The sequence below is a fragment of the Eublepharis macularius genome, chromosome 13, assembly GCF_028583425.1.
Source record: "Eublepharis macularius isolate TG4126 chromosome 13, MPM_Emac_v1.0, whole genome shotgun sequence".
Classification (NCBI taxonomy): domain Eukaryota; kingdom Metazoa; phylum Chordata; class Lepidosauria; order Squamata; family Eublepharidae; genus Eublepharis; species Eublepharis macularius.
In genome coordinates, this window is record NC_072802.1 from 56,234,464 (window position 1) to 56,251,661 (window position 17,198).

Below are 17,198 nucleotides of genomic sequence, written 5' to 3' on the forward strand. Positions count from 1 at the left end.
GGAACAGAAAACACAATATAGTCTGATGTAATCTTTGGACAACTGTCTGATTTGATTGGAGGGGGAGGGGAGTAATAAACTGTTGCTTGTTGCTGTTTTTTTAAAGGAAAACTGTAATGTTTTTAGTACATTGGAAGATTGTATATCACATCCATAGACACACATTGCACAATTGAAAAAAGCTCAAATCCAGTGCTTTTTGCTGCCTAGCTGTGACTTTCTATTCCTCCCCCTCAATCGCTGTGTTTGAGGAAGGTTGAAATATACCAAAGTTAGAGATCTGAACTTGCTTATCTCTCACCTTATCTCCAACTGTGTTTTAGCCTTTCTGCACACAGCAATGGTGTGTGTGTGAATTAGAAGCCGACTGCTATAGAGGTTTTCTAATCCACCCCTCCACCAAGATATTAATGGCTGCTGATCAGTGTGAATTGAATAATAATAATAACATCATTGCCAGGCATTCACGGCCATTCTGTGTGAACCAAACAGATCAGGTGATTGACTCACATCTACACCTATGAAAACAGGAAGTTTGACTGTCAAATGTGTTTGTAGCAAAATTTGCGGCGTCTCTCCTGTGAATCAGCAAATATGCATTTACTGTGGTGGTGTGTGATTTTGCCCATTGTAAGCTTTTGTCATTTTTTTGTTATGTGAGGGCTACATCTTTTTCATTGAGGACAAACAAGTCAACTGCCTTCCTCTTTTTAAAAAATTCTCTTTATTCAGTATTTTTTCATTTGCCCGTTTTGGAGATCCTATGCCCTTATAGAGGGTGTTCTATTTTTTAGTAAAGCCAATGGGAATGAAGAAATTTGCATGATGGGGCCGTTCTTGGGGGATTTAAGGAAGGAGGGGGAAGGAACCATCTAGTTAGCTTTGCTGACACAGGAATTCATAGAGGCTTTCATCATGACTTGGGCCCTGTTTATCCTTCCAGTTCTCACCTACTGCTCAGGTAAAGAAAGTTGAGAACACATCAAACATAGCCCTTTGGGCTGCTGGCAAACAAAAATGGTTGTGCATTTTTAAAAGGAACTCTGCGGAGCACAAACAATGAGCCAAGGTGATCATTTGTGGTCTTTATTTTTGTCATGGTGTCAATTCACAATCAACTCTGACTCAAAAACCATTAAAAAGTTTCCATGGCCGTTCACATGAGGCTGCCACAGAGCCATCCCAAGCAGAATCATACCTCTACAAGCTCACTGAATTCCGTGGACTAAGGGTCTCTCTACATGAGACATCTTACATGGGGATGCTCAAGTGTAGGGAGACGCATTGTTAGCCAGGAAGCATAGTTTAAAAAGGCAGCAGGTGGAGATCGCTCCTCAGAGGGTTTGTTAATTTCATCTTCTCCTCTGGAAGGGGAAGTGAAATTAACAGAGCCTTCAGGGAGGTGAAGATGAAATTAACAAACCCTCTAAGGAGTGATCTAATCTCTGCTGGCTCTGTGTAGAGTGATTAAATTGACAGAGCCTTTGGCTCTGTTTCGGGCAGGGAGGTGGAGGGAGAGGAAAGACACATCCAAATCATTGCAGCAATGAGGTCCATTGTCTCCACTAAACAGCCGTCACTTTAATCAATGTAATAAGAGACAATAGGATGGTGTCAAAAGTCACCAAGACTTCTAATCTGCAAAGGAACTGTCATGCTTGAAATGATTATTCTTATGTCTTTATTACAGAGTTGCAGGGAGACAGAACTAACAAGATTTTTTTCTCCAGGCTTTTGTCTAATTCAATCTTAAAGCTGTTGGAATGTGGATTGAAAGGAGATAGGACAGTCCAGAAGTCTTAAATCAGTATTACTTACCTACACAAACACAAAATCCCGGGCTGTACGTTTTCCCAAAAGGGCCAATAGCAGCTTCCTGAAGCTGTTTTGATTCAGGAGAACAGTCTGTGGGGTGCAGTCTTAATCATTTCCCTCTATGCTCAATTCAAATCGGGATCCCACATAGCAGTTTTTTAGAGGAAACAAAACAGCAAAAAGTGGATTGGACTAACAAGAAAAAAGTAAAACCATTTGTAAAAATACAGGCATGCAAAGAGATGAATTTACACTTGTGCTGTATAAGACCACCTCATTTGAGAAGAACACGTTCAGCTTAATTCAATATTTAAGCAAGCTCCAATTTTTACAGGTTTCTCTCTGCATGAAATGTTAGACAGCATATTGGATGCCTGCTATTCTACTTTTGGCCAGCAGGGGGAGATGCTTTCACATGTAGAATCAAAGTTCCTTGAGGTCTGGGAAGCTGTGAATGGCTCTGTCTTAGGGTGGAAATACATGTTAGTAAGTACCCAAGGATGCTCAAGTGTATCTCATTTCTTGTGCCCTCTCCACCTTTCCATACTCTTGCTCGCACAGTCACATTTCAATTTGCTCTGTGTGACTACATTCACACGTTCAATATCAGTTCCTCTTCAACTGCTAAAAATACCCAATTTCTCCCACATCCATTGAAATGCAGATCTTTACACCTTCTCACACCTTAAAGAAATGTAAATTGCCAAGTAAAAGGAGCCTACAGTACTTGTTCTTGCAGCGAAAACAGAGCTGAATTGGTGCTATTCCCTCCAGAATCACTTGCAGATGTGATCACATAAAGGGGTGGAATGAAATTTGCATGACCGGCCCATTTTTCAGATATGGAGGAATTTAAGTGGGGATAGGGAAAGGTCCCTTGTAGATTTTTCTTTTGCCACAGAAACTCCTTTTGACTCTCACCATGGTTTGGGCCCTATTTCTCCTTACAGTTCTCAGTTACTACTCAGGTAAAGGTGTGGAGGTCTATCTTTCATAGACGAGCCAACCAACCAACAAAAACCTGTATTTGTTTTGTATATATATATATATGTGATATTTGAGGGCTGTGATATTTGAGAGCATAGAAAATGTTCTAAATTTTGCTTGCTTCTTTTTTGGTCAAGGTGTCACATCCTTGTCACCTTGGAGTCAGCCTGCTTCAGCATCTGCGTCCCCGGGACAAACAGCAAAACTCTCCTGCTCTACTGACAGTGGAACGTACGACATTTCTTGGTATCAACAGAAGCCTGGCCAGGTCCCTCGCTATGTCCATTATCCAGGAGGCAGCAGGGGAGAGGGGATCCCGGATCGATTCACGGCTTCTGCTTCTGGCAGCACTGGCTACTTAACCATCACCAACGTCCAGCCTGAAGATGAGGCAGATTATTACTGTGCTAAGTGGGAGAGGAGTGGTAGCGAGATCCACAGTGGTAAAAGCTAATAAGGAACTGAGACAAAAACCTTTGCTCTTCCTCCCCAGAGTGAAGAATCATTTCAAATTTATTTTGATGGGTGCCCATCCTGAGAGCCGCAGACAAGTCTCCTTTGAGAGGATATGAACTCTAAGTATGTGCAGTCAAAATGTATTAAGATCTAAGTCAAAACATGCCAATTGATAAATACCAGAGATGCTCTAAATCCACACAGAATCATTATTAGCTATGAGAAACCTTCCAATGTGCCCGATATTCAGCTAGCTGTCTATCTGGTTTCAGTTTCTCCGGGAGATGGAAGCTGGTGGGGCATCAAGGGGAGGTGACTCAGCAGGCAGGTGTATAACAGTGACATTATCCATTTAGCTCAGAGCCAAACTACAAGTGTCGTCTTACACAGGTTGGACACTAGTCGGCTTCCCTCAAGTTTTGATGGGAAATGTAGGCACCCTGGTTTTACAGCTTGGCTCTCCATTACAGCTGCAAGACCAGGATGCCTATGTCAGGGCTTGCCGCTGCTGCCGCTGGGCGTGGCACTGGGCGGTCTGCTCCTGACGTCACAGGGGGGCCAGGGATTCTGCAGGACCCTGCTCTGTGGAAGGAGGGGCGGTATACCTCACCCAGACTCCCTCTCAGTCCACTCGCTGGCCTGCTCAACCTGGCCTGCTTACCCTCTGCGTCCTCCTTCATCTCCTCCTTCCAGAACTCTCCTCCAAACCTCCACCCTTGCATCTTACTGCTCTCACTCCACATCATCACTCCTCACTCACACCCACCACCACAGGGCTCTTCCCAGCCAGCTTTTATAGGGCTTCCTTCTACTGCCCCACCCCTCTTCCAGCCTGGCCTTGGGCTGCACCAAGCAGTTGCAGCTGGGGTAGCTGATCTGGCCCCACTGACCAGCACCAGCTGTGCCTTGTTCTCTGGCTGCCCAGCCTCCCTGCCTTGGCTGATTGCTGAAGGCATGTCCAGCTGCAGTCCCCCGGCTAGCAGCCCAGCCTCCCTGGCAGAGCTGATGGCTGAAGGTGGGTCCAGCTGCGGCTCCTTGGCTGGTTGCCCAGGGCTTCCTGCAGAGTGCCTCCAATAGCCCCACCTGGAGTGGCTTGGCTTTTGGCAACTCCTGGGCCAGGCTACTATTTCCTAGCTGGGGCATGGCTTTGGGTTGTTGGGGCTGCTGCTGCTTCTCCTCCTCAGGTAAGGTCTTTGGGTGGGTGACTGCTGGGCTCCCAGTCCCTCTGCCCTTGCCCCCTTCCACCTTGCCTAGCCCCCTTTCCCTTCCTAGGGGAGTGGGACTCGCTGGCCTCTCTCTGTCTCCCTCTGCCTCCTGAGGCCCTGGGCTTTTGCCCCTTGCCCCTGGCACTGGCAGGTTCTGGCTCCATTTGCCTGTGGGAGGGGTTGACCTGCTGTACCCCAGCTGCCCCCTCTGCCTGCCAGTCAGACTGGTTGACCTGCTGTCAGCTGGCTGACCAGTTGACCTGCTGTCTGCTGGCTGCCCCCTCTGTTTGCCCGTCAGCCCGGCTGACCCGCTGTTCCCTCCTACCAAGTCTGGGGGCTGGGACCCAGACCCCGGACACACCCCCCCGCTTAGCTTTGAGTTGTGGGGGTCAGGGTCAGACTCAAACATGCGGGACATGAAGTCCGCATCCACATGCTGCGCCCCCTTGCGGTACTTGATGGTGAACCGGAAGGGGAGGAGGGAGAGGTACCACCGCAGCACACGGGGGTTGTGTGCCTTCATGTGGTGGAGCCACTGCAGGGGCGCATGGTCCGTTAGTAGGACAAAGGGATTATTGGCCAGGTAGTATTGCAGGGCCCCCACTGCCCACTTGACCGCTAGGGCCTCCCGCTCCACTGTTGCATAGCGCCTCTCTGCGGGCTGCAGCTTCCGACTCAGGAAGAGGATGGGGACGTCGGTTCCGTCACGTTCCTGAGTCAGGACTGCCCCAAGGCCGGTGTCAGAAGCGTCTGTGGCCAGCGTAAAGGGTCGGTCAAAGTCCGGGTTCCACAGGGCTGTGGTATTAGAGAGGGCTGACCGCAGGTCCTTGAAAGCTGCTTCTAGTGCTGGGGTCCACCGGACTTGGTTGGGCAGCCCCTTCTTTAAGCAGTCTGTCAGGGGGGCGGCTCGGGAGGCAAAGTGGGGGATGAACCGCCCGTAATACCCCAGTAGTCCCAGGAAACGTCGGACCTGCTTCTTGGTCCGGGGCTGGGGGGCATCAGCTATTGAGGCCACCTTGTCTGGTGGTGGGCGAACTCGGCCTCCCCCGACCACAAAGCCCAGGTACTGGAGTTCCTGGAACCCCAGGTGGCTCTTCTTTGGGTTAGCCCGTAGTCCGGCTCGCTGGAGGGCCCTCATGACAGCTTCCAAGTGTTGGAGGTGGGTGGGCCAGTCCGGGCTGAAGATGATGATGTCATCTATGTACGCCATTGCATACGCCCGGCACTCTCCCAGCACTTGGTCCACCAGCCGCTGAAACGTGGCTGCTGCCCCGTGTAGACCAAACGGCATCTTCTTGAACTGGAAGAGGCCTCGTGGGGTGGCAAAGGCTGTCTTCTCCCGGTCCGCTGGCCGCACGGGCACTTGCCAGTAGCCCTTCGTCAAGTCTAGGGCCGACAGGTAGCGGGCGGACCCTAGGTGGTCTACCAACACATCTGCTCGGGGCATGGGGTATGCATCGAACTGGGCCACCTTATTCAGTTCGCGATAGTCGATGCAGAATCGGGTGGTCCCATCCGGCTTGGGCACCAAGACTATCGGGCTCCTCCAAGCGCTTCGCGAGGGCTCGATTACCCCAAGCCTGAGCATCTCGTCGGTCTCCTTCTCCACTGCCTCCCACCGCTTCCTGGGGATGGGGCGCCAGGTAGCCCGGGCTGTCTGCCCCGGGTCCGTTGGAATGGCATGTTGGATCAGGCTCGTGCTGCCCGGCCTGCGGGAGAAGACCCCGGGAATCCGAGCCCAGAGGTCTTGTAGCTGGGCCCTCTGAGCTGGGTCGAGCTGAGGGTCCACCTTGGGCTCCTCAAACTCCGGGGCATCAGTGGTCCAAGGCAGCACACTGTCAGGGAGCTCTAGCGGATCCTCAGCCACGCCGCACTCCTCTTTTGGGCGCTCGTGCCACTGCTTTAGGAGGTTCACATGCAGGGTCTTCCGCCGACGCCGGCCGACCCCACACTGGACTTCGTAGGTGGTGGGGCCCAGCACCCTTCGAATCTGGTAGGGACCCCTCCATGGGTCCCCTTCCTCTCTTGGGAACACCGAGTGGTGCACGAGGACCTCCTCTCCGGCCTGGAAAGTCCTCATCCGCGCACCCCGGTCATAGGCGGCCTTTTGCTTTGACTGGGTGCGAGTCAGTCTGCGATTTGCCTCCGCTTGGGACTGTTGCACCCGGTCACGGAGCCGGCTCACGTACTCCTGTATGGGGGGCGCGGGGCTGCTGGCCCGGGGCCCCCAGCGTTCCGTCAGCCGGGAGAGCATCCCCCTTGGCTTGCGCCCATATAGCAGCTCGAATGGGCTGAAGCCAGTGGAGGCCTGCGTGGTCTCCCGGAGGGCGAACATGAGCGGGTCGATGTACAAGTCCCACTGGTGAGGCTTGTCCCGCGTCATCTTCTTCAGGGCCTCCTTGACAGTCTGGTTCAGCCGCTCTGCCAACCCGTCTGTTTGAGGGTGGTACGCCGAGGTGAACACCTGCCGGATCCCCAAATTCCGGCAGAGCTGACGCATGGCTGTGGCACGGAACGGGCCCCCCCGATCCGTCAAAATTTCATCTGGCAGCCCCACCATCGCGAAAAACTTGGACAGTGCCCGTACCATCCCCGGGGTCTGCATGGTCTTCAGCGGGATGACCTCGGGGAACCGCGTGGCATAGTCCACAATCACCAGGGCAAAGCGATGGCCCCGGGGTGTGCGTGGCAGCGGTCCGATGAAGTCCATTGCGATGCGTTGGAAGGGCGTCTCCATGACGGGCAGCGGGGAGAGGGGGGCCTTCGGCGGGCGGCGGGCTGCCACCCGCTGGCAGGTGGGACACGAGCGGCAGTGGGCCTTCACGTCTGCATTCACGGAGGGCCAGAAGAATTGCTCAAGAACCTTCCTCAGGGTCTTGTGGTGCCCGAGGTGCCCGGACCAAGCATGCTCATGGGCCGTGCGGAGGACTTCCGCCCGATAGGCTGCTGGCACAAGTAGTTGGCGGACCTCCCCCTGGCCATTTGGGGCACGAGCTATGCGAATCCAGACCCCTCCTTGCTTCTCGATGCGAGGGAGCCGTTGGGACCTCCGTTCATCCCGCACTTGCTCCTCCTCACGAGCGGCTGTCTCTCGCAAGCGCTGCAAGGACTCATCTGCCCCTTGGGCATCACGGAATGGGCGGTCTGTCAGGGTTCCAGCTGGGCCTCCCGTCCATGGTTCTGCCCCTGGCCTGGTGGAGGGACCCTCTCCCGGGTCGTTGGCCTCCTCCACTTGCAGAGCGGTGGCAACTTGTGGGCCTGTCACTTCCCCTGCCGCCTTCAGCCGAGACCCGGCGGTCCCTGGGGTGTCTCTTCCCAATTTCTTCGCTGCCTGCTGGAGGAGCCTGAAGAAACCTGGGGCATCTCTTCCCAGCAGTATTGGTACGGGTAGGTGAGCTAACTGGGCAACTTCCATTTGGTGGCGGACCCCTAGGTACTCTATCGTGATTAGGGCCGTAGGGTACGGCTGGGTGCGGCCCATCACATCCATCACCGGGATCCAGCGGTACACTGGGGTGGCAGCTGGGAGGAGCTGGGGCCGAATTGCTGAGACTGCACTCCCAGAGTCCAACAGGGCTTGTAGGATCAGCCGGCCTATCTTCACGGTGGCGCATAGACTCTGCACCTGCTTGCCAGGCGGTGGGTTATTTTCCCAAACGAGGGCGCAAACCCTTGGCAAGGCCTCAGTGAGCACGCCGGCTTGCCTCTGCAGCTCCGCTGTCTGTGCTAGTTCTACTGGAGCGGCTGGGTAGGCTGCCTCCAGCTTTCCCCACATCCTATCCTGGCGTTCCTCCAGCCACGGTCCAAGCTCCGCTGGGGCGGCGGCCTTGGGAGGCCGCCCCTTGACTGGTGCCTGCGTTGGAACGTCTCTCCCCGTACGGGCCACCAACTTGTCAGGGCTTGCCGCTGCTGCCGCTGGGCGTGGCACTGGGCGGTCTGCTCCTGACGTCACAGGGGGGCCAGGGATTCTGCAGGACCCTGCTCTGTGGAAGGAGGGGCGGTATACCTCACCCAGACTCCCTCTCAGTCCACTCGCTGGCCTGCTCAACCTGGCCTGCTTACCCTCTGCGTCCTCCTTCATCTCCTCCTTCCAGAACTCTCCTCCAAACCTCCACCCTTGCATCTTACTGCTCTCACTCCACATCATCACTCCTCACTCACACCCACCACCACAGGGCTCTTCCCAGCCAGCTTTTATAGGGCTTCCTTCTACTGCCCCACCCCTCTTCCAGCCTGGCCTTGGGCTGCACCAAGCAGTTGCAGCTGGGGTAGCTGATCTGGCCCCACTGACCAGCACCAGCTGTGCCTTGTTCTCTGGCTGCCCAGCCTCCCTGCCTTGGCTGATTGCTGAAGGCATGTCCAGCTGCAGTCCCCCGGCTAGCAGCCCAGCCTCCCTGGCAGAGCTGATGGCTGAAGGTGGGTCCAGCTGCGGCTCCTTGGCTGGTTGCCCAGGGCTTCCTGCAGAGTGCCTCCAATAGCCCCACCTGGAGTGGCTTGGCTTTTGGCAACTCCTGGGCCAGGCTACTATTTCCTAGCTGGGGCATGGCTTTGGGTTGTTGGGGCTGCTGCTGCTTCTCCTCCTCAGGTAAGGTCTTTGGGTGGGTGACTGCTGGGCTCCCAGTCCCTCTGCCCTTGCCCCCTTCCACCTTGCCTAGCCCCCTTTCCCTTCCTAGGGGAGTGGGACTCGCTGGCCTCTCTCTGTCTCCCTCTGCCTCCTGAGGCCCTGGGCTTTTGCCCCTTGCCCCTGGCACTGGCAGGTTCTGGCTCCATTTGCCTGTGGGAGGGGTTGACCTGCTGTACCCCAGCTGCCCCCTCTGCCTGCCAGTCAGACTGGTTGACCTGCTGTCAGCTGGCTGACCAGTTGACCTGCTGTCTGCTGGCTGCCCCCTCTGTTTGCCCGTCAGCCCGGCTGACCCGCTGTTCCCTCCTACCAAGTCTGGGGGCTGGGACCCAGACCCCGGACACACCCCCCCGCTTAGCTTTGAGTTGTGGGGGTCAGGGTCAGACTCAAACATGCGGGACATGAAGTCCGCATCCACATGCTGCGCCCCCTTGCGGTACTTGATGGTGAACCGGAAGGGGAGGAGGGAGAGGTACCACCGCAGCACACGGGGGTTGTGTGCCTTCATGTGGTGGAGCCACTGCAGGGGCGCATGGTCCGTTAGTAGGACAAAGGGATTATTGGCCAGGTAGTATTGCAGGGCCCCCACTGCCCACTTGACCGCTAGGGCCTCCCGCTCCACTGTTGCATAGCGCCTCTCTGCGGGCTGCAGCTTCCGACTCAGGAAGAGGATGGGGACGTCGGTTCCGTCACGTTCCTGAGTCAGGACTGCCCCAAGGCCGGTGTCAGAAGCGTCTGTGGCCAGCGTAAAGGGTCGGTCAAAGTCCGGGTTCCACAGGGCTGTGGTATTAGAGAGGGCTGACCGCAGGTCCTTGAAAGCTGCTTCTAGTGCTGGGGTCCACCGGACTTGGTTGGGCAGCCCCTTCTTTAAGCAGTCTGTCAGGGGGGCGGCTCGGGAGGCAAAGTGGGGGATGAACCGCCCGTAATACCCCAGTAGTCCCAGGAAACGTCGGACCTGCTTCTTGGTCCGGGGCTGGGGGGCATCAGCTATTGAGGCCACCTTGTCTGGTGGTGGGCGAACTCGGCCTCCCCCGACCACAAAGCCCAGGTACTGGAGTTCCTGGAACCCCAGGTGGCTCTTCTTTGGGTTAGCCCGTAGTCCGGCTCGCTGGAGGGCCCTCATGACAGCTTCCAAGTGTTGGAGGTGGGTGGGCCAGTCCGGGCTGAAGATGATGATGTCATCTATGTACGCCATTGCATACGCCCGGCACTCTCCCAGCACTTGGTCCACCAGCCGCTGAAACGTGGCTGCTGCCCCGTGTAGACCAAACGGCATCTTCTTGAACTGGAAGAGGCCTCGTGGGGTGGCAAAGGCTGTCTTCTCCCGGTCCGCTGGCCGCACGGGCACTTGCCAGTAGCCCTTCGTCAAGTCTAGGGCCGACAGGTAGCGGGCGGACCCTAGGTGGTCTACCAACACATCTGCTCGGGGCATGGGGTATGCATCGAACTGGGCCACCTTATTCAGTTCGCGATAGTCGATGCAGAATCGGGTGGTCCCATCCGGCTTGGGCACCAAGACTATCGGGCTCCTCCAAGCGCTTCGCGAGGGCTCGATTACCCCAAGCCTGAGCATCTCGTCGGTCTCCTTCTCCACTGCCTCCCACCGCTTCCTGGGGATGGGGCGCCAGGTAGCCCGGGCTGTCTGCCCCGGGTCCGTTGGAATGGCATGTTGGATCAGGCTCGTGCTGCCCGGCCTGCGGGAGAAGACCCCGGGAATCCGAGCCCAGAGGTCTTGTAGCTGGGCCCTCTGAGCTGGGTCGAGCTGAGGGTCCACCTTGGGCTCCTCAAACTCCGGGGCATCAGTGGTCCAAGGCAGCACACTGTCAGGGAGCTCTAGCGGATCCTCAGCCACGCCGCACTCCTCTTTTGGGCGCTCGTGCCACTGCTTTAGGAGGTTCACATGCAGGGTCTTCCGCCGACGCCGGCCGACCCCACACTGGACTTCGTAGGTGGTGGGGCCCAGCACCCTTCGAATCTGGTAGGGACCCCTCCATGGGTCCCCTTCCTCTCTTGGGAACACCGAGTGGTGCACGAGGACCTCCTCTCCGGCCTGGAAAGTCCTCATCCGCGCACCCCGGTCATAGGCGGCCTTTTGCTTTGACTGGGTGCGAGTCAGTCTGCGATTTGCCTCCGCTTGGGACTGTTGCACCCGGTCACGGAGCCGGCTCACGTACTCCTGTATGGGGGGCGCGGGGCTGCTGGCCCGGGGCCCCCAGCGTTCCGTCAGCCGGGAGAGCATCCCCCTTGGCTTGCGCCCATATAGCAGCTCGAATGGGCTGAAGCCAGTGGAGGCCTGCGTGGTCTCCCGGAGGGCGAACATGAGCGGGTCGATGTACAAGTCCCACTGGTGAGGCTTGTCCCGCGTCATCTTCTTCAGGGCCTCCTTGACAGTCTGGTTCAGCCGCTCTGCCAACCCGTCTGTTTGAGGGTGGTACGCCGAGGTGAACACCTGCCGGATCCCCAAATTCCGGCAGAGCTGACGCATGGCTGTGGCACGGAACGGGCCCCCCCGATCCGTCAAAATTTCATCTGGCAGCCCCACCATCGCGAAAAACTTGGACAGTGCCCGTACCATCCCCGGGGTCTGCATGGTCTTCAGCGGGATGACCTCGGGGAACCGCGTGGCATAGTCCACAATCACCAGGGCAAAGCGATGGCCCCGGGGTGTGCGTGGCAGCGGTCCGATGAAGTCCATTGCGATGCGTTGGAAGGGCGTCTCCATGACGGGCAGCGGGGAGAGGGGGGCCTTCGGCGGGCGGCGGGCTGCCACCCGCTGGCAGGTGGGACACGAGCGGCAGTGGGCCTTCACGTCTGCATTCACGGAGGGCCAGAAGAATTGCTCAAGAACCTTCCTCAGGGTCTTGTGGTGCCCGAGGTGCCCGGACCAAGCATGCTCATGGGCCGTGCGGAGGACTTCCGCCCGATAGGCTGCTGGCACAAGTAGTTGGCGGACCTCCCCCTGGCCATTTGGGGCACGAGCTATGCGAATCCAGACCCCTCCTTGCTTCTCGATGCGAGGGAGCCGTTGGGACCTCCGTTCATCCCGCACTTGCTCCTCCTCACGAGCGGCTGTCTCTCGCAAGCGCTGCAAGGACTCATCTGCCCCTTGGGCATCACGGAATGGGCGGTCTGTCAGGGTTCCAGCTGGGCCTCCCGTCCATGGTTCTGCCCCTGGCCTGGTGGAGGGACCCTCTCCCGGGTCGTTGGCCTCCTCCACTTGCAGAGCGGTGGCAACTTGTGGGCCTGTCACTTCCCCTGCCGCCTTCAGCCGAGACCCGGCGGTCCCTGGGGTGTCTCTTCCCAATTTCTTCGCTGCCTGCTGGAGGAGCCTGAAGAAACCTGGGGCATCTCTTCCCAGCAGTATTGGTACGGGTAGGTGAGCTAACTGGGCAACTTCCATTTGGTGGCGGACCCCTAGGTACTCTATCGTGATTAGGGCCGTAGGGTACGGCTGGGTGCGGCCCATCACATCCATCACCGGGATCCAGCGGTACACTGGGGTGGCAGCTGGGAGGAGCTGGGGCCGAATTGCTGAGACTGCACTCCCAGAGTCCAACAGGGCTTGTAGGATCAGCCGGCCTATCTTCACGGTGGCGCATAGACTCTGCACCTGCTTGCCAGGCGGTGGGTTATTTTCCCAAACGAGGGCGCAAACCCTTGGCAAGGCCTCAGTGAGCACGCCGGCTTGCCTCTGCAGCTCCGCTGTCTGTGCTAGTTCTACTGGAGCGGCTGGGTAGGCTGCCTCCAGCTTTCCCCACATCCTATCCTGGCGTTCCTCCAGCCACGGTCCAAGCTCCGCTGGGGCGGCGGCCTTGGGAGGCCGCCCCTTGACTGGTGCCTGCGTTGGAACGTCTCTCCCCGTACGGGCCACCAACTTGTCAGGGCTTGCCGCTGCTGCCGCTGGGCGTGGCACTGGGCGGTCTGCTCCTGACGTCACAGGGGGGCCAGGGATTCTGCAGGACCCTGCTCTGTGGAAGGAGGGGCGGTATACCTCACCCAGACTCCCTCTCAGTCCACTCGCTGGCCTGCTCAACCTGGCCTGCTTACCCTCTGCGTCCTCCTTCATCTCCTCCTTCCAGAACTCTCCTCCAAACCTCCACCCTTGCATCTTACTGCTCTCACTCCACATCATCACTCCTCACTCACACCCACCACCACAGGGCTCTTCCCAGCCAGCTTTTATAGGGCTTCCTTCTACTGCCCCACCCCTCTTCCAGCCTGGCCTTGGGCTGCACCAAGCAGTTGCAGCTGGGGTAGCTGATCTGGCCCCACTGACCAGCACCAGCTGTGCCTTGTTCTCTGGCTGCCCAGCCTCCCTGCCTTGGCTGATTGCTGAAGGCATGTCCAGCTGCAGTCCCCCGGCTAGCAGCCCAGCCTCCCTGGCAGAGCTGATGGCTGAAGGTGGGTCCAGCTGCGGCTCCTTGGCTGGTTGCCCAGGGCTTCCTGCAGAGTGCCTCCAATAGCCCCACCTGGAGTGGCTTGGCTTTTGGCAACTCCTGGGCCAGGCTACTATTTCCTAGCTGGGGCATGGCTTTGGGTTGTTGGGGCTGCTGCTGCTTCTCCTCCTCAGGTAAGGTCTTTGGGTGGGTGACTGCTGGGCTCCCAGTCCCTCTGCCCTTGCCCCCTTCCACCTTGCCTAGCCCCCTTTCCCTTCCTAGGGGAGTGGGACTCGCTGGCCTCTCTCTGTCTCCCTCTGCCTCCTGAGGCCCTGGGCTTTTGCCCCTTGCCCCTGGCACTGGCAGGTTCTGGCTCCATTTGCCTGTGGGAGGGGTTGACCTGCTGTACCCCAGCTGCCCCCTCTGCCTGCCAGTCAGACTGGTTGACCTGCTGTCAGCTGGCTGACCAGTTGACCTGCTGTCTGCTGGCTGCCCCCTCTGTTTGCCCGTCAGCCCGGCTGACCCGCTGTTCCCTCCTACCAAGTCTGGGGGCTGGGACCCAGACCCCGGACAGCCTACATTTCCCATCAAAACTTGAGGGAAGCCGACTAGTGTCCAACCTGTGTAAGACGTCACTTGTAGTTTGGCTCTAAGTTAACCAAACTTCCAGTCAAGCAGGACCACCCAACTGAGAATTTCTGTAGACTGCATTTACACTTTCTGCTAATTAGTGCACTCTCTCAGGGATGTCGGAAGGGCTCTCTAATTCTGGGAAAGCATGACTTTGCAGAAGCTCTTTCTTTATCTGGGTCTGTGCTTGCTAGGCATCAGCAATATCCCATGTTTGTTCCTCTACTCATGACAGACAACCCACCTGTCCCACAGACTGAGGACGGATAGAAACAAAGACTCCATTCAACAGGCACACATTGAGAAAACAGCAGACATGAGAAAAATCAATGATGGGGTTTGGGGCAAGATCTGTTGGCTTCTCACTTCTGTTTCAGCAAAGAACCAGACAGAGCCCAAGATACCTAACACGATACACCAGAGATTCCAGCAAGTCCCAGGGCTGTGGGGTCCCTGATCATTTCTCTGTCTCTAAAGAGTCTTCCAGTTGGTTGCTTAACCAGCACTCACATTCAGGTGGAGGGTGAGGCTGACTGACTAGCACTGTCTCCTAAAAGATTCTGAGATGTACACGGTGGAACAGCTGGATAAAGAATTCAAAACCTAGGCATTTCACAATCTTCAGCATGAGTGAGTTTGTTAGGTGAACCTACCCTGTTCAATGGGACCTAAGTTCTTATGAACTGGTTGTTGAGTGTCCAGTAGAGTTTTTGTTTTGGTATTAGCCATGCTGTTTGGTTGCTCCCTGGGCATAACTAGCAAATGGGCCCAGAGTCCTGGTAAACCAGGCCATTCCGGAGTGGGTGTGTGCAGAATGGAACCCTGAAGCACCATGGGTGTGCACATTTGGGTGCATCCTGAGCCAGAAGGGGGCATTTTTTCCCTGCAAGCTTGTGAGTGCATTTTTTTCCTGCAAGCACAAACATACCCAGTCTTTTCTCAGAGCGCTGATACGTTCTTTCTCTGTGGACACACTGAGGCTACCATTCTGAAGCACCATATGTGAGAGACTGGCATGTGTGAGTGATGGGGTGTGTGTAAAGAAAGATGCTATTGCTAACTAGTGACATTGCAGAGTAGTGACAGCTTCATGGCCATTTATGAAACGTACATGTTACACAGCACAATCGTGCATGCATGTGTGCCTGTGCCAGAAATGGAGCTGCCTGATGAACACAGATGAATAAGTCATCAAACATTCAATCCGATCATCAGTCAATCAGGAATATATTTGCACCTGGCAATTTCAATGTGATCCAAACCTACAGGAGTGTGGGCATCCTTAAAGAACCCAGCTTCTGCAGCCTGTAGCCTGTTCAGGTTCTTCATGCTACATTGGCTTATGTCTCTGCAGCTGTCCAGATGTTGCAGCATCTAGATACCTTCAACATATTACATGTGAAAATAGGGACACTCTAGTGTGTATTTTCAGCATCCTCACATCAATGACCACTGGCCGAGTCTCCCAGAATTGTGAGCTCTTCTCTGGTTTCCTGTTTACCGCGTTCATTTACTGAGCCACACTCTCTCCCTTGGCTTTTTAATTTGTCTGCTGGCAATGAGGGTTTGCTCTGGCACAAGAAGCAGTTGCATCATTCAGGACCCTCCTCTTGTGCCACAGGAAGGTCCCCTGTGCCAGAGTCATGCACCCATGCTAGTGAAACTGACCCCTGGGATCTAACTCATTGAAACATCTTGGAATCACCTTGGCTTTGTTTTTAAGACTAGTTTTAATTAATTACGTTTTGTTCAACTGCACAAACTAAACCATTTTGAGCCCAAAGGAAATGTGGGATGGAAACATTTTAATGAGCAAATGGCTCTTCTTTGTTGTTTCTTGATAGCAACTGGTATTCGGAAGTACACTGCCTCTGAACGTGGAAGCTCCACTTTGCTATTGTGGCTAATAGTCATTAGTAGCTATTGATGAGCCTCTCTCCCAAGCCGTCTAAGCCAGCGAACATCAATAAATCTTGTGACTGTGAGTTCCAGGTGTTTTGAAATAACTACTTTCTTTTGTCTGTCCTGCCCAACAACTTCACATGGTTCCCCCAAGTTATAAAATTATGGCAAAGAGAGAGTGATATCCTCTCCTTTATCCTTTCATTAACACCCCCCACCCATGTTTGCTCCCCCTTTCCTAGCTGCCTCTCTCCTTGATAAGGCAGAGAATGGATATTTCCTGCCCTGTTCTGCCTGTCCTTCATTTGACTGCCCCCTTCAACCCAGCCTCTTTAGATATAGGTCTGGTCAGTAGGATTTCCAAGTTGCCAACTACTAAACCTGGAATGAAAACATTGCACAATCTGATGTAATCTTTGCAGCTTCTTGCATGTTTTTTTTTGCGGGGGAAAGGGGGATAACTAATTTTTTTAGTACAGGAATGTTTCAGTTTGTGTTTCCATAGCCTGTGCATGTACTGTTTTCAAACACATGCTGGTTCTAGGTGTAAACATTTTGGATTCAATGTAGATCTTTGGGGCAGGGCAAAAGATCTTCCTTGCTACATGTCATTCATTTATTCACTCACTCATTCATTCATTGATTCATCCATCCACCCACCCACAACATTTTAATCCTGCTATTGTATCATATGATGGACGCTTGAGTGGGTTACTGGTACAATGCATTCACCATTACTGCAAGAACATTGGCAATCTGTAAATTCAATGAACAGCCTCCCATTACCAAAATACAGAAACCATTATAGAAAAAAATACATTAATGCAACTTCAGACTGTTTATATGCCAAAGGCCCTGTTAAAGAAAATGTCATACCTGGCTAGGGACAGGTATGACATTGCGGTACTGCTGCCAAGAACACCCTCATTCTTTCATAGTTACCTCATCTAGCAGATGAGGCCACATGTAGGAGGAACTCTGTTGATGCTTTCTGTGCTTGGGCAGATGTGTAGGTCCCTTTTTGCGGAAGCTGTAGATGGGACACTGCAACCCCAGAAGGTCTGGGTTAATACACACAGAACAGGGGTACAGTGAGGTGGAGATTATTTGAATGAACACTCTGAGTCTGGTAAATAAAACTTCCAATTCCTTTTAGAATGCTTCTGTGTTTTCCCTGTTATGTCACCTATGAAAATACTCTTTGTC

General features: G+C 55.0%; 1 gene segment (V, D, J or C); it reads left to right on the forward strand.

Annotated features, from left to right (window-relative positions):
• The first annotated feature begins 2,717 nt into the window (after window positions 1-2,717).
• LOC129340980 (immunoglobulin lambda variable 2-23-like) lies at window positions 2,718-3,256 on the forward strand. The segment is given in 2 exon segments: window positions 2,718-2,783; window positions 2,940-3,256. Coding segments are annotated over 2 exon segments (363 nt in total).
• Window positions 3,257-17,198: the final 13,942 nt, after the last annotated feature.